General features: G+C 38.8%; 1 protein-coding gene across 2 annotated transcripts in view; it reads right to left on the minus strand.

Annotated features, from left to right (window-relative positions):
• LOC115605232 (solute carrier organic anion transporter family member 1C1-like) overlaps positions 1-26,946 on the minus strand; it is a 41,085-nt gene extending 14,139 nt beyond the window's left edge. Inside the window, exons 1-15 of one of the 2 annotated variants that reach the window (XM_030479366.1) lie at positions 26,813-26,945; positions 22,502-22,656; positions 20,050-20,191; positions 19,829-19,961; positions 17,659-17,771; positions 16,713-16,859; positions 16,510-16,608; positions 15,271-15,516; positions 14,261-14,425; positions 13,502-13,697; positions 11,832-11,994; positions 10,188-10,372; positions 8,914-8,978; positions 7,632-7,749; positions 5,443-6,736 (exon numbers count right to left, since the gene is read on the minus strand). In XM_030479366.1, the coding sequence (XP_030335226.1) occupies positions 6,520-6,736; positions 7,632-7,749; positions 8,914-8,978; positions 10,188-10,372; positions 11,832-11,994; positions 13,502-13,697; positions 14,261-14,425; positions 15,271-15,516; positions 16,510-16,608; positions 16,713-16,859; positions 17,659-17,771; positions 19,829-19,961; positions 20,050-20,191; positions 22,502-22,633 (2,121 nt within the window). In that variant the 5' untranslated portion in view covers positions 22,634-22,656; positions 26,813-26,945 and the 3' untranslated portion in view covers positions 5,443-6,519. Of the gene's footprint in view, positions 1-5,442; positions 6,737-7,631; positions 7,750-8,913; positions 8,979-10,187; positions 10,373-11,831; positions 11,995-13,501; positions 13,698-14,260; positions 14,426-15,270; positions 15,517-16,509; positions 16,609-16,712; positions 16,860-17,658; positions 17,772-19,828; positions 19,962-20,049; positions 20,192-22,501; positions 22,657-26,812 lie in introns of those variants that run through there. The other variant, XM_030479367.1, reaches the window with a different exon arrangement.
• Between the last annotated feature and the right edge of the window lie 200 nt (positions 26,947-27,146).

The raw sequence follows: 27,146 nt of genomic DNA on the forward strand, positions 1-27,146 counted from the left end.
GAAAAACTAAGTCATAAGTCTTGAGTGATCAAGACTATCAGGAATCACGAGGCCAGCAGATTTTGGTAGATCAATAGAATAAACTTAAATCAGAGAGCCTATACAGAAACAATTATATGAGAAATATAGTTATAGACAAAGTATTCTTACAGAATCATTGAGATTTGCTCAGAAGAAGACTTACATGGTGCAGAAAAAAATTCTGAGAAATATTTCTAAAATTATTAGAACAAATCTGCATCTTAAACCAGAGATATTCTGAGTCAGTGACTGCCAAACCTAAATAATTCATCTCCTTGGCTGTGTCGCACTGTCAGGCATTCATATAAAAACACAGCATCTTCTTCTCTAAAATCATGAGTTAAGAAATCATAAGAGTTTCATGTTCCTCAGTAGGACATATTGCTGCATAAATGAATGAGTACTCTTCCTGTTATCTGCAAAAATAGTAAATGACTTAATCTCATTTTAACATATACTCATTTTATTATCATCTCATCAATGGAACACTGATGTTGTATATTAGCTCATACCTCTAAAATTAGTGTTATACAAAATCTCAGACTTGGATTTCCTGTACATCTACTGAGTTCTGCGATTCCCATAGCTCAGGTGGCATTTTCACAGGAAAGGTATTAATGCAGTTTCAGATGAGGCCAGAAGGCATCCTCCAACAATATCCTGCTTTTAGGTGACTCAATATATGACTTCAGTCATGACTTTGAAGCTTCCCTACAGAGAGTCCATATGCAGCCCTGTGGGGGAGATTTGTGGCTTGTCCCCTGCAGCTGCTCGCGGCCCTACTCACTACCTCCCTCTGGATGTGTCTCCCTGATAACAAGAATGGGTTGCTGGCGTGGCTCACTACACAGCAATGTTGGAGACTGATGTCCCACTGTGAAGTGGCCCTCCATGAGGTGCTGATTCATAATAACAGTGGGAGAACACAGCTTTGCCCAAACATGCTGTTCCTCTTCCCTACATCCCATGGGCTGCTCCTACCAGCACAGCAGACTCCCTGCCACAGTTGTGAGTAACGACTTGAGTTGGTTGTATCTGCTGCATTTGCATCTGGGATCTGAAAACACTAATGGGAACTGTAGTGGAAATACCATGGAACCATAGTGGAAATACCAGATTTTTTTCTGTAGATCCCAGTAGACACTGTCTGAGAGAAAATCTGAAGAGCCATAAAGGAACAAAAACAGTTAATGCTGGTCATCAAGCTCTCACCATAGAAGGTATGTTGCAGTAATGTGGAGAGAGGTGACTGCAAGTAGGAGATTAAGTCCTTAACAGGATTTTCTCTTTCTTCAGGTTGAAATTGCACAGAGCAGGGGCTCTTGTGTCAACACAAACAATCCTAGCCCTGCATTCAGGACCTACCCAGAGATTGCCTTTCTGGGTCAACTGGGCTGGATTATTTGCAGATTTTCTTTTTAATGGAAGAAGTTGGACCAGACAACTTAGTCTGGTTGCTATATTCAATCATGTTACTTGTATTCCCATGACTTTTTCTTTTCCCCTATTAATTCAACTTTCAAAGTAACACTAAAAGCTGTTGTCTTACAAAGACTTCCCAGATGTACTCTCTGCACTATATCATAAGTGTTTCAACCAATTCAGTTGGTTTAGGATATAAAATAATTTGGGTAGTGCATTGGACTGATACATTTTTATTCTGATTTTGAATGTTTGCCTGCCCATCCATCCACCCATCCACCAGTAGCTGCTGCTAAGGGCTAAGGCAGTTTTGTTCAGCAATTTTACATTCGTTGAAGCCTTCAATCCTCTTGAAGCCTTTCAGGAAAAACAGGTGTGTACTTGTTAAATGCATCATCTGCAGTTACTTTCCAGGGAATGCCAATGAGTACCAATGTTGGCCTTTATTGCAAGTTCAAATTGACTGCAAGCTGGCAAAGTGCATCCCCTGTTAAATAACATCAATATAGAGATAATAACAACTCACCCAATGGCAGGTGTTCTACACCTGGTAATGTTTGGATGACCTTAAGAACTAGCTGTTGGATTTCTTATAGCCCTGAAGGATTTTTCTAACAGGGCTGGATTCAGCACAGTTCTGAGACCTGGATGGCAAAAGCATTTCTTACCCTTCATAATGCTTCTTTTCAACTAACTCAATGCAATCCTAAAGTCAATGAAAACAGCAAACAACTTTAAATCCGATGTATTAAAATGAGGATTAAAAAAAGACTAGTGGGCTGAAATTAATGATGATTCAGAAATGAGTCAGCTATTGAACTCTTTCAAAATCTGTTTTCAAGAAGGAAAAAAACCCGAATAGTATGAATAATTGGAAACTAAGGAGCTTTTGCAAGTAAATACTTGCAGGTACTTAGTATTTCTGGAAGTAAGGAATTCCAGAAAGCATGCATGGGAAGTTGAACTAAGAAAACTAACTAGTGCTATTATTGACCACTAGCAAGTATCTTTTAAAAATAATGAGTAACTGCTAAGGTTCTGGATGAATGTAGCAAAAAATTTGACATTTACTATTTGACAGACTTGAGAGATCTGGCTGCACAGGAGACATTTACCCTTGAAGTGAGTAGAACACATCAGTGGTCCATCCCTAGCCAGGTCTGTGACCGTAATCCAGCAGGGCACTCAGGATGGGCTTCCACAGTTCTGTAGAGTGTTCCTTGTGTTTCCACATTACTCCAGAAAGTTTCACACTGGTGCATTAAATTAATGTTATTTTTTAAATTCCAAGAATTTGATTAGAAAAGAAAATGCATATCTTTAAAAAGTCACCATCTGATGATAATGCTGCAAAATGCATGACAGATGGCCATTTAGCCAAGAAATCAGTTTTATAAATTCCAGTTTGGACAGGTAAATGGAGTTATTCACAGTGGGTGGATTTGCACCAGTAGATAGCCTTTCATCAAAATAAAATCGACAAATGAAGTTTTTGGTTTGTATCATGTGTCTATGATATATTTTATTGCCTGTAGATCCCACTGCAGAATAAAATTATGATAGCATCCATGGGGTAGTATATACCACATAAAAGCTGAATGAGCCTTTCTCATGCTTTGCCATGATCCAGACATAAAGCTCATGGAACTACACACAGCCTTGGAAAACCACTTATATTCTGTTTCAGCTTTGTCTTGAAATGGAGACACTCCCTTGAAAGCACCTTAAGCAAAGCATGTTTAGCCCCAACAGTATTTCTATACTCATTTTGGACATCAGTGGGAAAGATTAAATACAGTTACTTTCCTGTGTGCTAACAAAAAAGACAAAAATAATTCCCTGGCCTGCTTTAAGCACAGAAAATAGCAAGGTAGGAAAAGGCTTTTTTTCTTTTTGTACTTTTTTTCTCTCCCCTGCGATGCACAGCACCAAAACGTAAATTTATTTAGCAGCTGATAGCATGTCACCTTTGCTGTCTTTCTCTCACAGGGGGAAGATAATTTCTTAAACTTTTCATCAGATTTTTGATTTTCTCCTGCTCTCCCAGAGCTCATTATGCAAATGCTTTCATCTTTTCTTTTCTTTGTTTTCACCCATTCTTCTCTCAAAGAGCATTATTTATAATTTGCCTCCCTTTTCGTGCTCTTTTATGAAGCTCAGAGTTTAATGTTTGCAAGAAACTTATGTTGCTGGTAAGCTCTTAATCTGGACACCCAGGGACATGTCTCTTCAACAGTTACCTGCCACCTCTGCAGCAGTCTCACCTGGCCTGGCTTGGGCCAAATCAGAAACATGAAGAGGAACCAGGCTGAGACATTATAAGTGTGAAACATAAAACCTTTTTTTTTACACTGCTTTTTTACACTGCCAAGAAACCCCACCTATCTAGGGGGGGAAGGAAAAAGAAAAAAAAAAAAAAAAAAAAAATGACGGGAAAAAAATATGCAAAGAAAACCAAGGGCCCACCCCCAAGTTTTGCAACAACTTCCAGTTTTTTGGATTGTAAACTCTGTCTGTCTGGGTTTAGAGGCATTACTCCTAACGTTCAAAACTTCAGTACATAAAGGGAGGCACCTGAATAAAATCAGCCTGCCTTTTATCTACAGCAGTGGATAAAGGAGTAGATGTAGGCATTTAATTTTACTTAGTGTGTAAAAATTGCGGCTGTAGTGACAGGTTATTGCTGAAACACATTCATGCACGTCTTACTACCAAGTAAGTTTTCCTCCCAGAACTGTAAAGATGTTCAAAATTATCTTCCTAGCTTTCTTCAAATGTCTCCTGAACATGCTTAGGAGCAGTCATCATTATTTCTTGCTGATTTCCTGCTTGGCAATATATATCTTGTCTTACCTCAAATGCATGCATTTTGAAGCAGAGATTGCCATTTTGTGCACGTGTATGCATGTGGGCATGCACAGTGTTTCTCTTGCAGCAAGGGCTCTCAGGGCACAAGGGTAGCACAAAATTAATTGCAGAATTGCACTGTGAGATGAAACAATTTGTCCTATTTGCTCTCCTTCCACCATAGATCCATGACCTACAGTTGTAGCTTTTTAATGATGGAGAGGAGATCACAGTTTTTTCAAGGCTAGCAACTAATCAAAATGTTGCTCTCTCTCTCTTTTTCCCTTGCAGGTGAAGATCTGCTGTGGCACCCAAAGGCAGCTGGGCTCTTTCTGACTGTAAGCACTTTTTCCACAAGAAAAGGGAAAACCCCCTTGATAAGCAGGTTATAACCTTCTTCTGCCAACCGCCTTCTCTGTGTCCAAAAAGGCCAGTATATTGACACCTCCTTGACCTCGTGACTCTGGAGTAATAGCTTCCTAAATTTGCTAAAGGCCATACCACCTTTTTCTGGCATTGTTGATTCTTTGTGCATAGTTCTCATAATCTGTTATCTGGAATTAGCTCTAGTTTTCAGTTAAAACCAATATATTTTGAAAGGTTACAGATTTTGGGTTAAAAATGCCTCACCCAAAGCCCTGGTTTTAAAGACACCACAGGAAATTGTATGTGCATCAACACATGTTAATGAAGTATCATATGGACAAAGCAGCTGAAAAACAAACAGAACTAGACAGTTGCAATTATTTTGCAATTATTTTCACTGCCAAAACTCACTCCCAAGTCCAGTAGTTAGATAAGATAGTTCATTCCTTTAGGTCCCACAGTTCATTCCCATGAATGTATCTATATATGTCTGTATCTGGATAAGTCAAAGCGTTTGCAAATGCAGTTGTAAGAAGAGACCATATCAGTTTTGCTGGGTGGAGAATCTCTGCCTCCAGTAAATATCACTTCATTTGGAAAAAAAGTCCCATTCTTTTCCCTTCAGCTGCTGCAATCACTGCTAAGTGACTGTCATGACAGACAACACATTTGAAAACAACTCAGCATTTTGCTCAGTATACTTTCGTTTTACCTAACACGTCTATTAACCATATCCCACTGAGCCTTGAGCAGCTATTTTAAAGTATCAAGCTGAGAATGCAATCACACTCTTGTGAAATGGTATGCAAGTATACATCTTTTTATTTAGAGTAATAATAGTTGTCAAGCTTTGAGTGACGCAAATATGATGAATACAAACCCACAAATACACAAAAGCGACTTTGAATATATGAACTAAAGGCTTGCGCTGAGGAAGTTTTAAGATGCATGAAAACACAGGTAAGTGTTTTGCCTGCCTGACGATGAACTTCTCCCAGAACAATAAAGTCTGAACATGACAAATGTATCGAGTATTTGCAGTAGTCATAGGGGCAATGTTGTTGTTTGAGTGTCCTCTGCTGGACAGTACATGGCATAGCAATAAAGTCACGAGCACGTGTCAGGTGGATTTTGCTAAGAAAACATCACTACAAAATTCAGAATATTTCTTATGTTTCATAGCAACTTAACTAAAAGAATTAGTTTTTAATAAAATGCTACCACTGAGATTAAAAAAAAAGATATTTCCTTTATGGCAACCTATTTGAAGGTTTAAGTAGGCATAAAGTTTTCAGCTGAGCTAAGATAAAATGCTTGTTAGAAAAATACTGCTTTTGTCAATTTTGCAAAGGAAAATTGTCGCAATGATTCATTTAGATAAGGTGGAAATGTTTTGCTTAAAGGCTTTGGTTTTACTGTGAATTCTGATTGGATCTGATGAAATCGGAAAGCTGCTCTTAGCAGTGAGCTTGTCATTCCCTTGCCAGTCTACCAAACGGATCTGTATACAGGATCAGCATCACGTTTTGTGGGCTGTTCCGCCAGCAGTCATTTTTGATCCCACTAAAAATTGCAGACTGGCTTTATTGGAAGTGCAAAGGGAGGTTTTCCTTTATCTGTTGAGAATTTGGTTCAGTTCATGTAACCTGGGCTGTTTATTCCTGGTAACCAGGTAAGTTTGGCACTAGACATAAGGCACTTTCTTATTTGCATGTTAGGTTTTGTTGTTGCTGATCACAGGTTTGCTATTAGTTTTGCTTTCTGAATTGTGCTATTATTTATTATCTAGTTATTCATAATATGGTGAAAGTTGTTTCTAAAAGAACCTGTCCTGATTCATGTGCCACTGGTCTAAGAGGCTTTCTAAATACATGATTCATTCTCCGCGTCAGAAGAACCTGGCAAATGTTCTTTGATCTTGCAATTATCTTCCTTATTCATAGGACCATCTTCCCTTCCTCCATTTTCTATAGGCCTGCAGTCCTTATTTTGAAACTGTTTCTTTATCAGTATATAAAAAAGGGCTGCGATCAAGTAGGAAGGACCTCTTAATACTGCTGATAAACCAAGGTAGACATACCTGTGGGATAGAGCATAGAAGATAGTGTCAAGCATTGAAGTTTTCAAAGACACTGAAGAAGATCACTGGCTTTTAAGGATCACATATATGCCAAAAAAGCCTAGAGGAAAACATTAAAACTCAGTATTTGTGAATGGAACCATAAACTGGACATTTCTGCTTGCAAAAATTTATGTTAGAGGATTGATAATATTCTTTTTGTTTATGAAGATAGTTGCAAAGCAAAAATTCCATCATCTTCCCTTTGTTTTGGAAGATTTTTGGATCACTTTAAGGCCTTACACTTTTTAGGGCTGGAAATACATTGAGAACACCAGAGTGGGCTATTGTATTTAAAAATAAAAAACACATCAGAAGTGGACAAGGTCTGAGTGAAACCTAGAATAATCTCTGAATATTCCTTCTGGAGACCAATAGTGTTTGTGTTTAACCAACACCTTCGGCTGGTCAGCATTATTTACTTTCGTTTATTTTTCTCTCAAATGTGGCCAATACGCAAAGTTAACATTCTTGCCAGTAGGAATAAACTACCTGCAAACAAGGCAGATCTGAGTAACTTTCCTCTTGATGGTAAATCATACAATCTTTTTATCATACCAAGTCTTTTAAATTGACTCAAAGGATATTAAAAATACATAATTAATTCCAGAAATCTGTCATTGATATTAAATGATTTTTGCACAACATAAAAACTGACTAAAAACTAAGAGTTTTAGATTTGATCTTAAGATTTCTCAATTTCAGGAATTCCGGACTGACCTAAATCTGAGTCCAGAGTCACTATCCATCCATAATTTTTGATGAACGGCTTCATACACTGTAGTATAGCATGACAAATCGTGTCTATCTGTAGAAAGGAAATGCATGAGGTTTATTGTGCCTTAATTTGCCTTACCTGTATGCGTTGGAGTCATACAGCCGGCAAGCCCCTTGGTGCCCACAGTTTGTGCTTCCCCATTTCAAGCATGTCTTGTCGATCAGTGCACCAAAATAAACCGGTGCTGGAATCCCAGCTGGAAGGAAACAAACAAAAATGTCAGAAGATATCATAGGAAAAGACATATTTTTAGGAATCAACTTTATATTATTTTCTTAGTGGCAAGTTAGATGCTTCAGTAGTGGCAATAGGTGGAATGGACTGTGAGGGGGTTGCCTTTATCAGAATCACTGTAATCTGGGACACCTTCTCTGTGCCATGTGGATCATCAGTCCCCAGGAAATGTGGTCTGATGGATTTGGCTAGGCTTGTAGTCATGCACACTGGTTTCTCAAGCATGGCTCTGATGAATCGTTCCTTCTTCTATGCATAACCTGAATTAGCCACACTGGCTGATGGTCCTTCCTGCCTGAATGAGGGTAAAGCAGCTGAAATCCTTAGTGTGACTTGGCCAGATATGAGCTTATGCTTTACTGCAAAACTTGGCAGACGTGGGACAAAATCCTAGCCTTGTTGAAGTAAAGGCAAGTATTAACTTCAGGGGAAGGCTTTAGCATAGACAGGACTATGTTTCACATTAGCTTTATTCCTGCAGGAGCATCCTGTATTTGATGTAGGAAATAATTTATTTTGTAAAAACAGGTATACTGTCAGCCTGTTCTGCCCTAGGGTTCTTGTGAGAATCTGAACTCAGTAATATATCTATAAAGACCTGTGTATTATGATCATCAGTTCTGTAGTCAGGGAACGATGGGACAAATGATCATTTTTGGAAGTTCCTTAGAGAAGGAAGATGAGAGCACATAAGATTTAATCTCCAAGTCACTGAAAAAAAACGCCAGCTTTTTTGAAACAATGACAGTGGCTCTACTCTTCCTTGCAATGGAAGGAGCATGCTGGTTCAAAGTGCTGAAGCATAAGCCTATGGAAAGGGGTCAGTGCTTAGAAAGACAAGGTAATACTTTAATTTTGCTTAGCAACTCTTCCCATTTTGGGACACCAAGCTCCCAAACTGCAACACCATTTGAACAACAGGTCAAAGATTTTCAGAATTATGTTAGGTAGTTTCCCAATGAACTCTTGACTGAATATTGGACCTTCAGGAAAAAATCCCGGTATCTTCAGGAACATCCAAGGATCTAACAGCTGTTTCAAGGATTTATCTGTTTTGCAAATAGTGATTGCATTGGTGTCATTTAAAGACATATGAAGAAGCATCTCAGTCAAAATGACCTCTTACCTAGCATTCTCATAATGAGTGTGTGTAGACCAACAGCAAGAGATTTCAACTCTGGCTGAACACATCTGAAAGAAAGAGGGATAAGTATGACGTATTTGCCTATCTAATCTAGTGTTGAGACATGCCTATTAAACTGCTGTTAATTACCCTGATTTTAATATTTTTAATGACAGAAAGCCAAACTTTGGAGGGTGAGTGCTTCCTACATCTGCTGAAAATACATTAAGTGGTATGAAAAAGGTGAATTAATCTATTATTTTCCATCACATAGCTCCTGAGAAGTCCGTTCACTTAAGCATAATTCAAAAAGTGCGATTTTAAAGTCACAATCGCAGTCTATCCTAGTCTTACTGAAGTGGGCTCTCCAATTGCCTTAACTCCCTGGCATACATTTTCCTCACTTGATGGGATACATCATATTGCCTTAAGACACAGATGTTGCAAGTAGGTGTGTTAGTGCAGTATCTTTCTATTCTCGAATGACATTTCTCTGTGCAATGCCACATCTTGAACTACACAAAGCTATCTGGCAATATGTCTGTCTGTTGGAACCACACTCCAAGCATCAGAAATGGGCACCACAGATCCTGAATCCATAATATATCCAACTTCTGCCATCTCCTTACAAAAACTAAAATGGTCAACACTCCAAAAGGCATCTCACAGAGGTAAGGAAGGGAGGGAAGTTCACATTCTGTTTTCCGTGCTTATTTAGGATGACATAATGTTCTTAAGACTATCATTAAATTTGCCATTAATGCGTTTTTCTACTGAGAAAGCTTTCTTTTCAGGTTACTGAAAAGTATGTGCTAATTGGTACACATGGTTCCAAATCACATCCTGGTATGCCTGAACCTGTGCACCCTGACAGACAGGAGCATAGGACCCTCAGACTGAGCCCATACATGTCATGAATTTCCAGCCATCTGGTAAATACAATCCAGAAATGCATTTTCAAGCATTTTCAAAATCCATACAGGCAGAATAACCAAGTAGACAAAGAGGACGTGTTCTAGAAAGCCTGGGCGTATGACAGGCATGAGAGAAACCATTTTGCAGTAGTTGGAAGCAATACACTAGAATCAACTTACAGACAGCAGCAAAGGCAGGTTTGATGCTAACAGCTACAAACAAATGGCAAATGACAAAGTGCATTAAAGAAAGCATGTTATACTGCAAGAGAATCTTTTTTCCAAAGGGAGAGAAACCTAAACATAGTTTTGATGCCCTTGTTGGAAAGCCTCTACCTTTGGTACACAGTTAGTTTCTCTTACCTAAACATAATCAGGTATGCTGGGGTTCCTCCCAATGCATAACAAAAGCCACTTAGGACTTGTATTACTGTGTAGTAAATAAACTTCCTTGAACAATCTTCACTTTTTGGACATTGCCCCAAAGTGGCAGAGTTATTTCCTGTCCATGAACTGCTGGCTTCAATACAGCTGCAGTTATGGAAGACCTGGAAGACACAAAGCACATTTGATAGGACACTACTCATGCAATGGGTAATCCTGCTTTCAGACACAGGCAGATTCTGAAGCCCTCCTAAGCATCCCATTCCTATCATCTTATTTGGCTTTCTTGAAGCAATGGACAGCAGCTTCTTCTTTTCTTTCCTGCAAACAGTTGGAAGAGGTGTTCCGTGCCAGCATGTTTTTGCCAGTGGACATAGTAACCCTTTTTGGAGGAGGTTTGGAGTACCTGCAGGACTTCTGTGGTTGGTCTCAGCCTTTATGTTCCCAGAGGGCTGTCAAAGTGGAAAAGTGAGGTTCAAGGATCTGTGCCTTTTGCTGCTAGGTGACACCCCCTTTCTGCTGGCTTATGTCTGTGAAAAGCACCAGGATCACAGCTCCTTTTCTGCTAATGCTGACCCACTAGAGGTACCTCACAGCTGTAAGTGGTAGCTGTCTGTCAAGACACAGCTCATGCAGAGCCCTGAGATCAGTAGTAGACATACTGAGAGCTTAGGAACAATAGCTTTTAGCTAAGGCTTCTGGGGCTTGAGGGCGTGCTGAGGTAAAAGGAACTGTAAGCCACAAACCTTAACCTCTACAGAGACAGACTGGTGTGGGAGTTAGTGGTCCCACTGTCATGGATGCTGTTGAGTCCTTCTCCCTTTCCTCCCACCTTAAGATTTTAAGCAAATAATGTCTTTTGGAGAAGATGACTGTAGAAAGCAGAGAGAAACCAGCCTCAAAGAAAAATCTGTTGGAGAGAAAACTGCCTGGCTGCAAGAAAAAGCTCCAGACCATGTATCTTCTGGAGTGATTATCTGGTATCAGAAAACATGGGAATGTTACAGTCCAAAGAAGGCTTATATCCATGGCCTGGAGCTTACTCTTTGGGACTCTCTGCATTATCACTAGCACTCTGTGCTGAGCAGAAATCAGTCAGCCAGAAAAATAAGTAGAATCCTGCCATCCCAGAGTCTCACATGGGAGAAACAAACTGCCTCCCCTCAAGTCATTCTTTGTACTTACACATTAATGATCAGTATTGGGGAAAATACTGTACTGTCTTTAGTACTTCATCTGTACTTCTCAAGTACACTATCTTAGTGTACTTCAACTGTTGGCTAAAACCTCAGGGCACCCAAAATCAGGTTTATGAAAGGCAAGCCATGGACAACCTTCAGACCACATGTAACCACTTTGATCTGTTTGTTTTCCCCTCGTGTGTTCAATCTACAAAAGATGAAAATCAATATCTACAACAAGGAGGTAGCATGTTTTCTTCAGCTTGCAGTAACTCAGAGAAATCTCTCTGTCTTCTGTGCTGTTTATAGCCAGAAATTATAAATACTTTACTGACTGGTCCCCAGTAACTGCTTTTCCTTAAATACATTAAAATACTAAATCCTTGAGGTTACATGGCAAATAAGCTAGTAGAAAACTTCAGAAACTGAAGCAGGGTCTTACTGTGTTCTTCCCTTGTCCCACCGAAGCCGTGCAGCCAGCTAGACATGCCGAAACGTATGTGACTCCATTGTCTCCACACACAGGATCCCACACATGGGAGGAGCATTTGCAGTCAGAGTTGCACTCAGAAAATACAGCATTTTCATGGTATGGAATGGGTTTGCTTGGAAATTAAATTTAGACAGGTGTAAGAGCATAAAGAACTTCTAATTCAGTGTTGAGGTCGGTGAATCTACTCTTCTGTGGGACACTGTTGCTGTCCTGAAACCCACCTCATATGCCCAGGACATACATTTTCATAGTTGAGTCTCTACAGTATTTATCTGTTTGTTTGAGGTTCCATCCTACTTGCACTGAGATTAAAGTGCTTACTAGATTATAAAGAATTTTAAAAGAAATAGAAACATTGTTACTGATTTATTTGGCAGAGGTAGACACAAAAGAAAAAGTAAAAACTTTGAGAGGTCATCTAGACTATCACCTAATTGAACACAGAGCTAGCAACAGTTTACACAGTCTCATCAAGTACATCTTTAGTTCCTGGTAAAACTGCACCAGTGATAGAAACCAGATTTCCTAGTCTCTATAGTAAAAAATACCCATATCTTAAAGCCCAGCCTGACTCTTCCTAGAGGATATGGAGAATGCAGCATTCCCTTTTGCTTTCAGACATTTTTTGGGTACTGAGATCTGTAACGAAGAGGGATGTTTTCCCTCATTTTCTCCTTTCTGGGTTAATTAAACTTATGTGCTTGTCATCTTTCTCATCTCAACACTTCCTAACTGCATTCCCTGGTCCACCATTTGCATTCTTAGTGAAATGTTGCAGAGTACAGGACAAGCAACAGTTATTTCTCAGGTTCCAAGAAATATAAATATCCTTAGCATCCTGCCTGTCCAGTTCCACATTTTCAGCTGTGAACAAGTATGGCTTGATAAATGAACTTTAGCGACAAACTATTGAAATGTGGGTAAGTCTTCAGGGAGATGCAGACAGGTTCACACTAGCCATGAGGTACTCTGAGAAGCCTGGACATGAGGCAGTGACAACCCATATGCTAGTGTGTTGCTGGGCCCCCTGGACAGCTAGATCCCAGCATGCATCCCCTCTAGTGGTATCTTCTCTCTCTCCAAGACAAAATAACAGCCTGTAACTTTTAAACCCTGGTTCTCTCCTGAGAAGAGAGAGCATTTTCAGTAGGCATAAAAGGTTCATTTTGGTTTACAGAGGCTGAGAGTCTAGCATGTTGCAGTCTTTCTGTCTCTGTGTAGGATATGCTACCAGTGCTCTCTGTCACATATGCTTCACTCTTTTATTGAATACACTTCATCATTAGAAAATTACTTCTGGTGTAGACATAGCGCAATGTGTAGACATAGCGCTATGTGAAACAGCAACACGTACACACACACACACACTCAGCCAAAAAACCTACATCAGTAATAATGCAATTTTACTAATGTATTTCTAACCAATCTTTAACTAGTGTTGTGCTTTGGCAGGCTGACACTCTGCTGACCAACAAAACTATCACACTAACATGTGATAGTGTTCACTTTCTCTTAAGGATTGCAAAAGAATGTTCCTCTTTTAGCGTTGATGTCATAGTACATTTTTTTAACTATTGCTGCCATGGAGAAAATCATACTCTTCTTCATTTTATACTCACCCTTGATAGGACACTGTCATTCCTGCTACCACGTGATTCTCACAGCCAACAAAAAAGTGCAAGAGAGTGAGGGTATAGGCCACAAATGACATGGAAAATGCAAACTTGGTTGCTCCAATGATGCCCATTTTGTACTTTTTCATTAAAAGGCCCCCCAGGAAAATTCCAATACCTACAGGAGGTAAGGATGTCAATCCTGAAAGAGATTATAGAAAGAGAATGTTAAAATAAAAAGTCACAGTGGGCTTAAGAGCCAAAGTCTGTCCTCACACTGATGTCCCTGGTAGCTTGAAGTTCTATTAGGATGACTTTAGGTGGCTTTGTGCTCAGCCTAATCCCTGGGTTGCATATGCTATTTTTGAAGCGCCTAACCCTTAAATCCCACTTTCACTGCAGCAATTAAAACTCCCACAACATACTCATTGCATATTTTGGGACCCCTTCTTATAATGTAAATATTAACGTAACGTAATGTAACGTAACATAACATAACATAACAGACTATGACATTATATATAATACGACATGACATGACATAATTTAATATAATATCATATAGTATCATATATAATAATTTCTTCTGGTCCCATAAGCACCAAAACATTAGTTTGTATGCTGCCTTTATATAATTCAAGTTCAGGACAGACTGCCATTTACATAAGCCTGTTCTTCAAGGAATTCAGTCCCGGAAAAAGCATGCCAGAACTTATTCCCATGAAATGCTTGTAGCATAAGCAGTCATTGCACAGTGTAACTCACCTATTAGAAAGTTAGATTTAGATGTAGATTGTCCATACTGCTGTTCCATGTACTTTGGTTTGTAAGTCAAGAAACCAATAAAGCTATTAAACTGTAACAGTGAGCAACACAGAAATGTAAAGTACATTCGATTACTCAATACTTTTTTCAGGGAGGTATAGAAATCTGAAAGAAAGGGATATATGAGTTGGCTTTGAAAGATGCATGGCATAATTACTGGTGAGTAATCTACAAAACTTAGGGCAAAATCCTTCTCTCAGCTGTCTAAGTGCAAGTCATACTGATCTTCATTTGCATGTGAGTATCTAAAAGCAAAATCTGATTCTTGAAAAACACCAGAGGTTGAGATACAGGAAGAGAATCCTAAAAGAAGACAGAAGTCTGGGTTAAAGCCTGGGTGCTCTAGTGATGTCTGCACATGAAGACTAAAGGGCTCCACTTCTTTGAGCTTACATAGATATTATCACAGGTTCAAGGCTAAGTAAGAGCTGCCTTTGTGGAGATACAGTGTCTTCCTCTGGGATCTGAACAAAGACAGGAGAATTTGACTAATGATGCAAAGCTCTCTTCTCACTTCCTTTTCACCCCTTTCTTAGCCTGAGGACATGTGTGTTTTCCTTAGGCAGCAGTGTGCTTCAGCGTCTCCATGAGCTGTATGATGATCGGATGAATAAACTGGCTTTCCATATTGCAAAAGGAGACTTCTAATATTTTCTTTAGGTCCTGATACAGAAACAATTTTTCCACTCCTCAAATTTCTTCTACCACAAAATTTTAGAGGTAGGTGCTGCTCAGGCTGTGATGCATTGCAAGTTATGCATGCAGTAGATCACAGTCTTGAACAAGCGCTTTGACTTTTAATAACTTTTAGCAGACCTCTCCCTTCCTGGGGACGCTAACTGGTTCAGACTGAAGTGCAAGGGAGGCAAAATATTTTTCAGAACTATTACATTCCTGCTGTACATTGTGCTTTTGCCTTTTCACATTTATACAACACGCGAAACACTTGCCTTTCAGTATTACTGACCACTTCCTGGGCTTAGGTTTTGCAGCAATATGTTTCTTCCCTGTAGAACCAATGTTCTCCAAGAGACCATATGAAGTTTGGTCATTGTTGGCTTCCTTTGGCTTTTTCAGGCTCTTTGGCAGGAAGCAGAATGGAATAGCAGCTAGGAAACTGATTACTCCACCTATTAAAAAACCAAGCCACCACGCACCCACCCAGCGGGAGTCCTGTGGGGTGATAGTGATGCTGCCTAGAATTGAAGGAAACAGATACAAGTTACCTAAATAAAGAAATTGAACCTTCCCACCCTTTATCTATCTGCTAAAATAGCTACGTTTTACAATGTCTGACTTTAGGTGGTAACCGTAATCATCTAATGAGAAACTATTCAAGCAGTGAAGACACCAGGTATCATACTTTGAATGATGGTGTTTCATCTGCCTTTCTACATCTTACGCTTACTGCCATTTTGTGGCATACATGGTAACACAGAGGTCTTTATCCAACACATAGGAAGCCAAAAATGGGTGGCAAACAAGCTGCAACCTTAAAAGATCCTTTTAGGGCTGATGATACTTTTCTGCTGAGACCATCCTCTGCTAACCTGGACTGTGTAGGTTGCCATTAAACATAGGGGCATTCTCTGTGGCATTAGTGATATTAGCCATGACTTTAAACTTTGTATTGCAAGGAGGATGAGAATTTAGTTTTTATGGTTGTTGCATGCTGACTTACAGGGATTGCTCTGCTCCCTCTGGCATTTGCAGATGTGAATACATGCATGTGTTTTCATCTGAATAAGCAAGGGCTGGCTGGTATACCATACTGCAAATGTTACATGAACTGTAAATAATGTAAAATGCCCAGATGAAAGGGTGGGTAATCCACCAAAACTATAAAACTGCTATACTAGCAGAACCCTTTCACTAAGACCCCAGTTCAGTGAAACATTTTGGGTCTGTGATAGTTCTTGGTGCTAACTTTTAAAGTTAAATATGTATTTTAATTCTTTAATCCTAAAACACAATTCTAAAATATGTTCCCTGTCTAATTCTGCCTTTACCCTAAAAGATTCCAGTAAATTAATAAAATTATAATAAATTATATAATAAAATTAATGAAACAAATATAAATCAAATATAAATTACGTTAATATAATTAACATACTAAAAACCTATGCAACTGTGTAGAGGAACCTGTTACGAACGTATAAGCTTACTTTGGCTTTTACTGCTTTGCTTACCTAAATCCACAAATCCGATATCCACATACAGTCTTGCACATAAGGATCCCAACAGGAAACCAAACATTGGACCCAACATGCCTATTGTGTGCAAACATGCTGAAAATATAATGAAGCAGATGCTGTTACATTTTAACAGCTGCAGAGGGTGATAGACCTCTTTCTTACACTAAAAATCTCAGTTTACTTTATGTTGAGATTACCTACATACACAGGAACATTCTCTTCTTTAGCAAAATCATCAAGATAAGAGATGCCCAGTGGTGTTATTGGTGTCTCACCAATTCCACGTAACATGTTTCCCAGTAAGATGTATATCCACATATATGATGTTTGTTCCTTCTCACAGTCTGCAGATGAGAGTTTACATCTTTGTAATAGAATAGTTGAACACAAAACAGTGACAAACCACAGGAAATTCAGCACATGACATGGTTATAGTTTAATATTTAAGGTATTAACAGCATTTTCCTTATGGAAGATTAATGAAAGGCCATCAATCTCATTATACTTTTTAATAATCTTTTAATAATACTTTCCTCCACCTCCATTGTATTTGTTTTCTAAAAGTACAAGTAAGTATTAGCCATTAGAAAAAATGCCTGTGTAAAAAATGGCAGATTGATATATTCATAAATATATTACCTGGCATATAACATGTATCTTTAACGTGAGAAGTTTGAGATGGTTTCTGGGGCACAGCTTGGCTCTTTCTTTATCTATGTCTCATGGAAAGCAGCACATGCAAGAGCTATATTCCATACTGTACTCAAGATTATAGAAATCTTCATTTATTTCCAGTTAACTCCGTGCAGTTTCATATCCTGTCAGGCTATCTCTTCCACTTCCCAAAAATCCAGGTAATTGAAACATGGTTTCAGCATCCCCTTCAGTGCTAGGTTGATTTTATTGTAATTTGGAAGTGTGAACATAAGAAACTGGGGATCTGGACCCTTACAATTTGTGTTTGATGGATGTTTCTTCTTCAAATGTGGTACACAAAGTGCATTTAAGTATTGGTAATGTTCCCAAACAGGTACAGACTGACATTGGAAATCTGAGCATCTTGCATGTGGCAATGATTTACTCTATTTCCACCCATGGACAGAACTAGCTCCTGTATTTGTACTTACACTTACAGTTCCTTACCTGACCTGGAGACTTGCAAGGTTTCGTTCACATCTTGATGTAGGGAACAGGGATTTATGCTTGAAGTTAAGTTGGCTGAAGAAGCTGTATGTGATGCTGTCTCATACTTATAGCTGAAAACACACAATAGTAGGTTTAGAAACAGTGTCCATTAGGGAAATACTAGTGTAATAGGGTAGGAACCACTTGACTGCTATTTCCAGAAAGAGAAAGGTATCTGTTTAAATATCAATACAAAGTGCTATGGAAGGAGCAAAAAAGGTTATTTAAGCACATTTTGGAAAACCAAAACACTAAAATGAACAAGAAGATTCAACTGTCTAGAAGACATAACATTTTAAGCTGGAAAATTCAGAAGGGCTGTTGTAAGTAATTCAGATAGGATCAAAATTTTGGTATCAAAATTTAGGGTCAGGTCCAAGTGAGCTCCTTATGCTGACCCCACAGTCAAGGAGGAAGAGAAGAATCTCTTGACTGTGAGTGTAAAAGTCCCTCTTTTCATCTTAGATGTGTATTTTGAGGTGGTGGGGATGAAAGGAGTAAGGAGAAGCCATCTTCAGGCAGTACTTGTTTGCCTGATAATTTGCATTGTCTTTAGGAAGAGCTGTTGTATAGAGGCAGGTGGATAAAGTTAGTAGCTGAAAGACACTTTTTGGCTGTATTTACAGGGAGCGATGCTGTGAGAAGGCAGCTGAGCAGCTCAGGTGATGGAAGCCGTTCAGCAGCATGGTCCTTTTCCAAGATATGAGCCCTGTCGAGGTGCAAAGTACAATTACTTTAAGCACAACAACATGGTAAAGCACACATTCTGCTTCTGGGAACTCTGCTGACTTCATTAGATCTGGCAGGCTTATTTTCATGTTGAAACAGAGAGCATTCATCAGAAGAGACAGTGCAGAACAGTTTCCTCATAAATATTCAGGCCCAGGTTCATGAGAAACTGTATGGAAAGTAGAAGTCTGATGCTAGTACAAGATCCACTGTCATGACAAAAGCATTCCTTAGTTTTCTTTTTACACTAGTATATCTAAAATTATTCTAATATATTTTAAAAAGCAACAGCAATGTGTTTTACTCTATATGCTATCACTATATCAAAGCTATGGCTGGAAACATTTTTGCATATAAGCAACATGCTGTAATTCTCTGAGCCTGGAGAAAATTAATAAAAATTAGTTTAATCAGCCATGGAAAATCATTTTAACCAGCCATGTGCATTTGGAACAGGAAAAACCCTGGTATCAGCTCTACCAGCACGGATCCATCCACAGGCTCTGCGCAAAGCTGAGAGGCTGCTTTGTGTGAGGAGCAGCTGCTTGCCACAGGAGAGCAAAACGTGTCACCTTACACAAGGCTCTGGTTGCTTCTTTCAAAGAGTGAGATTTCTTCTAGTGAGCATCCTTGTGAGTTGGTTTCTTCATTGAGTAAGCTTTGAATCCCTGATTCTACATGAGTTACCTATTGCTATAAATTAAGTTGTATTTCAGGTAGAGATGTCACTCGATATGAAGTTATCTGCTCAGAGCTTTGAGATCCTGTTCAGAACAGCACAGACTTACTCTAGAAATCATATACATGGATTCTATATGCCTCATAATTTTACTGTGGTTCATAATGGTTTGTCTTTCCTGCCTACATGATCCTGACATCTTTATTAGCAACACATGATGCCACATTCTTAAGTTGACAATGATTTTCCCAATAAGTGTTCTTACAGTTTGCCATTCAGGAAGAGTGTATAATTTGTTAAAGAAACAGCACCAGCTTAGTAGTGTGGTTGAAGATTTTCGAAGAACAATGTGTTTCCTTTGAAACTTGAATTTTCATAAGATTTTCATAGGTAAGTGTTTCTTCCTGAAAAAATAAATTCTAATGATTTTGGAAAATAATTTCCTTCTTTGCCTCTTTCTCTTTTGGACAAGTCTGTCTGCAAACTAAAGCATTGTGATTTTCCTATTTTTCAAGAAGTTGAACTTTTTCTTCAGAGAAGCCATATTTTTCCAACCAGATAAAATAAGCAGTGATATGTGTGTGAAGTGTGATTCCTTGCACGTTGAGGTGAGGTGCTACAGACCTTTGGAAACCTATACACCAAGTTTCATTCAAAAACCAGAAAGCAGAATCTGATTCCAGTGTTAGGTTACCCGAATTAATCTTGATTAGTACTTACTATCCCATGAAGAAATGAGGCATTGCTGTTAAAAAACTTCCCACAGCCATAGTAAAGCATCCAACAGCTATCACTTTGGGCCTATGAAGTTTAGCTCCAAAGTAGCTTACAAATGCAATCACCAGCAAGTTACCTGGAAGGTAATAAACCAAAATTAGTGCCAGATGCTGTGCCTTGTATTTGTCTAAGAAGATCTCTGCATGTTACAGAATATCAATTACCCATCTCAAAGCTCCCATCAATGAAACCAACAGTAGATGATGTCAGGCCAAACCTTCGTTCAATCTGAGTGATGGAACTTTTCATAATCGTACCAGACAACGTTTTACTCAAGTAGCTGAATGATAAAGCAGCGAGAAATGCCTGAGGAAAGATTGAGACAGAAAATGGGAGGTAGAAGCAGGAAAACTGATCACAGGGGGATCAAAAAGATGTTTAAAACTGTGTGGAGCAATCATTATAATGGCATATGTCTGTTACTCAAATTGCAGTGACAATATTGCGTAAATGAATTTTCACATACCCTAATGCTATGGAGCACCAGGGTGGTCTCTCAGCGCTGTTTGCTCCTGGCTTTCCTTGTTGAAGAGGGTTGGTGCAAGGTGCTGTGCTGAGAGCAGCTGCTTCCTTTAGGGTTCAGGTTTGCAATAGCCATCTTAATGGACAGAAAGCCTGATCTTGTCTGCATTGCTGGCTAGAGGTATTCCAAAGCAGAAATCCTATGTCTGTCAAACTTAAATTTGGCAAAGAACTCACTGGGGACTACTCACCTTAGTGAAATCCTGTAGTTACGTCTATCAAAAAGCTGAGGGCAGGCAAAATGGTGAAATTTCTAGATGTTGCAGAAGTGTAAAACTTGCCAGAGGTAAAATACCTAATCAGGATAGATTTACTGCTACTAGTCCAACCTAAAATTAATCTTAGCCCAATTATCCTCTGCCCCATGTCACTTATTTTAGGCCGGTTCATAACTGGTTCTATCCCAAACATATAGATAGCCGTGGCATCAAAATAAAGGCTTTATGCAAGTTTTCATGATATCCCAGTATGTAGAAGGTGGAACAGACTGGTTGAGTTCATATCTGTTTCAGATGATATATTTTGAAACATTTGGATTATGGCCATGTTTCCTGTGCATCATATACCTCATGAGGGAAAACTTAATATTCTTTATAATTTTATAGGTGTTCCCACTAACACACATATTGGCTTTTACGAATAAGGATGTGTTTGATAAAAAGTTAAACTAAGTTTGTTTAAATATTATCCAACTATTTCAACAGAGTCTTTAAAAACAAATAGACTTATTGCTCAGTGGGTAAAAGTTCCAATACAACAAAATGTTGGGTAGGTAAACAAAAGTAAATATAGATTTAGAGTTTGCAATACTATCTACTGTAAGAAATGAAGCCAATACTAGCAGGGAAAACTTGAAAATAGGTATATTTACTCTCTTTTTATCAGGAATAAAGAGAAAAATCTCACAAGTGCAGGCTTTGTCCTGACATGTTTGGTCTTTCCTGAGCTCAACTGGCAAAAAGTCTGTCAGAAACACCTTTCTTGCCTTATTCCAGCAGTGCTCTTAGGGGTTTTGTCTGAAATCACAAACTGCTGATGAGCATGAAAACACAAACAAAAGTGACTTGGGTATTTTGAGTTCAAAAATGCAATCTCCAGGTAAACCACAAAATGTTTGATGGAATATGAGGGAAAATAACAGTTTGTCTTTTATTACCTCCAAGGTATTGTGCATGTTAAACTGTAATTGCCATAAAGTTAGACATAGATCCACAGTCTTAAAGTATTACCCACATATATGTTGGCGAGTTACTACTGAGTGTCTCAGAGAAATCAGGCTATTTTTGCAGGTGTATATGGGTGGCAAATGTGAATCAGATAAAATAAGAAATAAAACAACCCTTGCCTGATACTTAAGCCAAAATATTTTGGATGTTTGAGAAGCTTGCAATTACCTTTTTTTTTTTCTATTAATCTTCCATTTTATAGACTGTTTTATAGAAAGAAATGTGTCCCTTATTGCAACTCCACTGGGCCTATGGAACTTAACCTGAGAGGAAGCTGCCTGAAGAAGTAGTCAAAACAGAAACCCAAACACATCAGTGCCAAAAGAAATCTTGCCCTTGTGGCATTTGCAGCTCAGCCAGAAGCAATACATACTAAGGCTTCAACAAGAAAGCAAAATTCTCATTAGTTTACTTGCTTTGTTCAGTGAATTCTTCTTGTGTGCTGCTGAAAGCTTGTGTGTTTGTGGGAATCAGTGGACTGTTTGACCTACAGCCCTGGATTAGATAAAAGCCCTGGAATACAGTTCGCTTCACCCTATTTTGTCACTACAAGAATGGGTGGTGATAGCTTCCTCCAGACAACAGTGTATCCTAGCCACCTATTTTAGGTTGCTTCAACTGGAGGTTGCTACCTCTCTCTAGTGACCAAAAAGGGCATCCACCTGTGAGTTACTTGAGAGTAATATGGTAGATCAGGAACTTTTATTTTCTTTAGGACAAAGATAAGATCCAACCATCCCCTGTACTTCAATGTGTATCCAGTTTCAGAAAAGATAGGGTGAACAGGAATGAAGTAATCTGGCATGTAGTATCTTGAACAACATTTCGTAACATATAACAACATGGTCATATTGATAAGACACCAAACCTTCAAGCCAGTGCAACAGGAAGTCTTCTTTTTGATTGGTAGATTTTTGTTTGCTTCATCATCCAAAAGCTGGGCAGGTTCTGCTTCCTGATTTGAGTCACTGACATTGCTGGATTCAGTTTCCACTGTCATGGTTGATTTCTTTACTGAGTGATCTGAATGCAAGAGAAAACAGTAATAAATACAAAAGCACATATGCCAAAATAGAGTTGCTCTAAGGACCTTTCTGATGAAACAGTAGTTACAGGAAAACACTGAGATGTTGAAACTGAATCTTTTCATTGGAAATGATTTGGAACTTCGGTGTTTCAAAGTGTATATTCATTTAAATTCCAAAGTATCTTGTTTTGACATATTTCTTTTTAAGTAAAATGGTTCTTTACTCTGACCACTGCTCCCTTCTTCTTCCCTCTATCCCCCCCCACCTTTTTCTGTCCAGAATGACTTCTAATGCTCAAAATACAATTTCCACAGAAGAGCAAGATACAAAGTCTCTCTGCAAAAACGAACTACAAGGGTCAACAAAACATCAGTGCTGAAGCACAGAGAGTGCTAGGGAAGCTCTGAATATTCAGGCCAAGCAGCTTAGGACTCAATCATCATATTGGTAAGATCTCTGTAGTAACAGCATGCCATCTCACTTATTCTTTCACGCTGGTCTGTTGGAAACAACTCTTAATGACAAAAGAATTCATCATTTTAGCTAAACGACCTCCTATAAGGATATTATATGTTTTTTAGCTCTTGCAATAGTATACGGGGTATCCCTAATCCCCTCTTTTTAGAGTGCTGTCTATATCCTCTGATGCATGAAATCATCTGCAACTCAGCAGTTCAGCAAAACTGCTCCAGTTCCCCAGGAAAGAGCACACCCTGTAGCCATAGATGAAAAATCTTACCCCCTCCTTTGATATAACATATCTTTTTATTGTTGAAAGCCCTGCTTCATGATTAAGTTGAATTTGGTTTTATTACAATGAATCGTACACTACTTCTTTTTATTTTCTCCTTTTTTTTTTTTTAACTTTATATCTGAAAGATGGGTAAGAAATTAAAAAGAATTCTTCAGTGAAAAGCTGTAAGGGAAGTCTATGTATCTATTTGCAAAATTTATTTAAAGAATGAAAGCACTTGCCCGTTTGTGCAACTCCAACTAGAAACAGATTTCTGCAGGAAGATCCAAAGCCCCTCGGAAAAATTGGGTCACTTGAAACAAACCTTCTTCAGATCTGCAGATCTTGATACACAGGGGAGATAGGAGTATTGAAACTAACGTCCCCAAGTCAGAACTCAGAAATCAGAGTTCACAGGAACTGGTTTATTTCACCTTTCACAGTAGTCTCCTCATTTGAGAAAAGGGTGAAAAAGAGAAGCGGGGTGGGGGGGAAGCACCACACAAAGGTAGTTTTTCCATGCTTGAATGGAGCTGAAAAAAAGTTGGATGAACTTTTCCAATGCTGGAAAAAGTCCATCGGCAATTGCAAATTGCGCTGCTACGGTACATATGGCAGAGTAACACTTGTAAGACCATTTAAAGGGTAAGCATTTTTCTTCACTCGGATGGGTTAAGAAGAGGGTTAATACCTAAGGATGTTTAAAATAAAAACACAAACAGATGTTTAAACAACTTAGGATTTTTGGGGGCTTAAGTTTATGAGGATGTCCTTAGGTACTACTGCTGGCATGAACAACTCCTTTCCTTTCCCAATGTTCATATCAGCTCCCCAAACACTTGACTCATGTGAGTATCACTGCTTCTTGTGGCTGTGCTGTAAGTCTGTGAAAGGCCACATATCTGGACAAAAAAGAGCTTTTCCTTCCCTTTGGCTCCTCAGACAGATGATAGGAACCAGAAGCAGGGGAAAAGATTTCCACTAGCCTGCACAACTACCAACAGAAATGCTTATGAAATGAGGTGCTCAGGAAAAGTTAGTAGTCTCATACTTTTGAGTATCCAGTCCTCTGAAATTCATCTGTCTCTGTGTAATTTGAAAAGATTAGCTTCTCCCTGTTATCATGATACATTAATGACTACAATAAGATGCTGGGGTAGCATGTCATTGCAGGTCACAGGACTAAAGAAGTAGCTTCTTTGAGAGTTTGAAAGTACAACATGACTTAGAATCTCAGTACCAGGAGATAAGGAGTGAAGGTGGAGAAACATGAAGGTAGAAATAAGAGGCAAATCAGAGAAAAAAGAAAAGAAGTCAGTTATCTATACTCTGAAATAGTAAATGTTTCAGTGAAAGACTGTGAAGGCACAAGGGAGGAGGACGGTAAGACTGAAAAGTGTGAGCAGTAAGTACAAAGAGCAAGTTAAACAGTTAAAAACAAAGAGTGAAGAATGCATTAAGAGGCAGAGGTTAGGCTACCAGGAAGTATAGAAAAAAAAAGAAGAAAAATAAAATTAAATACAGCTTTGTAGGGCAAAAGCTGCTTGATGCACACAGAGCAGCTGTGAGAAGCCAGTGAGAAGATAGAAGCTAGTTTACTTAGCAATGCCAGTGCTCAGCTCCTCCCATGGTCTAAAGGAAGGACTCTCAGGCAAGAAGAGGGGTGACCAGCTCCTGTCTTATTGTTGCTTTGCAAAGATGCTGCTGGAGATGGTGCCACTTTTTCTGGGGAAGGCTACAACGGGAGGAGGGAAGCAAAAAGATGATGCAACTGTGCTGGAGAGATTTTAAAGCAAGCGGTGTGCAAAGATCAATAGTTGGAGCTGCTGGCAGCATCTCCTCCCATCCTCAGTTGACCTCAACATACATGGAAATCTGCTGGAGATAGAAGAGATCAGGGCTGGGGAAATGCCATGCCACAAGAAGATTAGAAAAAAAGGTAAAAGGTTGATTCACAATTATGTCAACATATATTAGCTCTTGAGCCTGACAGTTACAAGTATTAATAAAGTTGCTATTTTAGATTTATTTCACCAGCTTTTTTCCCATGTTTATTAAACCAAGGATCTGGTTGCAAGCAAAAGAAAATTATGAAGATTTCTGCACCAAATGTGTCCTTTCACTAATATGACTTCTCTAAAACTATTATGCTTTGCCTGCACAAGCCATTCTGTTGTAGCAATGATCTGAGGCAGCTGCATTTGCAGAAAGATGAGATCAGTCAAGTAACATATTGGCACTGTTTAAGTAGTCGGACAACCTAAACTGAAATCACCCTGACGTCCTTCCTGAAGACGTCAAAGGGAAGAAAACAATCCTCTCCCCAAAAACAAGCATGCAGATATAAAAAATACACCAAAAATCCCTAAGCTGTACTATGAGAATAAAAGTTAACGTTCTTCCAGTTTGCTTTTGCATCATACTCAGGGAACATTTGAAAAACTCATTTGATCTTGCGCTCAGTACAGTCTCTTCTGAGAAACACTTTGAGTGGGCGAAGATCAAGGTTCTTCACTAATAATCAGTGTGGATCGTTTTTGTTGGTGGGAGCCAAGAGCTTTCACAACATCATGGGAAGCATGTGGCACCTTGCGAGATTGTTCCAGAGCACAGCAGCCAGCCTTGCAAAAGACAGCCTCAGACTTCTTTAGTGCTTCAGAGTATATGATCTTATAGGGGCCATGGCCTAACTCTTGCTTGTTAGACAGATCTATTTCTTAGTGAACATTAAAAAAATTCAAGCTTGGTTTTCTACCCCCTACTAATATGCAAATTAAAATGAATAAGACCACCACTTTAAGCACATTAGCATGAATCACAGGTAATTAGTTTACAGAGGTGAAGACAATAGTTTGCTATGGGTTTTGTAGATTCTAATGAAAGAAAAATACAATGGTGCTTGAGGAATTTTCAGAATCCAGCAAAGACACTGTAAGCTATGGGCTGTTTCTCACCATGTTGTACTCTCAAGTAGCACATCTCAAGATGGTACTACCATCCAGTAGACTAAAAAATCACAAATCAAGAGCCACATTTCATAAAGCACTTCATGGAACTGTACTGATTTACAGTACTGATTTACTTACTGCAGTGTTAATCTAATTGTCTTATTGATTTTTAAATACACTAAGGAATCATAGCAAGACCTTCTAAGTTAACCTAATATAAAAAATGAGTACCAAATACCACATTGCTGTGCAGGCCTCAGTGCTGTTTGCTTTTTCAAGAAATGTGATGCGTAAACACATAGAAACGCGTGATGCCATCATTGAAGCATTGACATTTACAACAATTATTGGCGTTATTGGTCATAGGAAATGTAACTAGTACTACACAAGTAATGTTCACTACCTGCAAACACTAAATGGCAGCATTTTAAGGTTGAGACAAACAAAAAGAATATTAAAGAGGTTCCTACCTAGGTTCTGTATCCACAACAATAGCAGTTACACTACCAGACAAAGGCTCAAAAGTCAGAGTATTCTCTTCTTAAGCAAAGCTGTGCTGGTACTTGGTAGAAGAATCATTAACTTCTAACACAAACTATGGTTTAGGCAGTTTTAATCTTGTCTCCTCCCAGTTCTGCTCTCTGATAAAGGTCTCAAAATACATGTTTATCCACAGTAGTAAAAAATTAATTAGGTAGAAAATGTGCAAGTGTGTTCCTTTTTTACACTCTTGTGAAATACATTTTTCCCTGAGCTTGCCAAGCTTATAATAGTTCAGACATTCCTGGCATTTAAAAATGGGGT

This window comes from Strigops habroptila, chromosome 3 (genome assembly GCF_004027225.2).
Source record: "Strigops habroptila isolate Jane chromosome 3, bStrHab1.2.pri, whole genome shotgun sequence".
Taxonomy (NCBI): Eukaryota; Metazoa; Chordata; class Aves; order Psittaciformes; family Psittacidae; genus Strigops; species Strigops habroptila.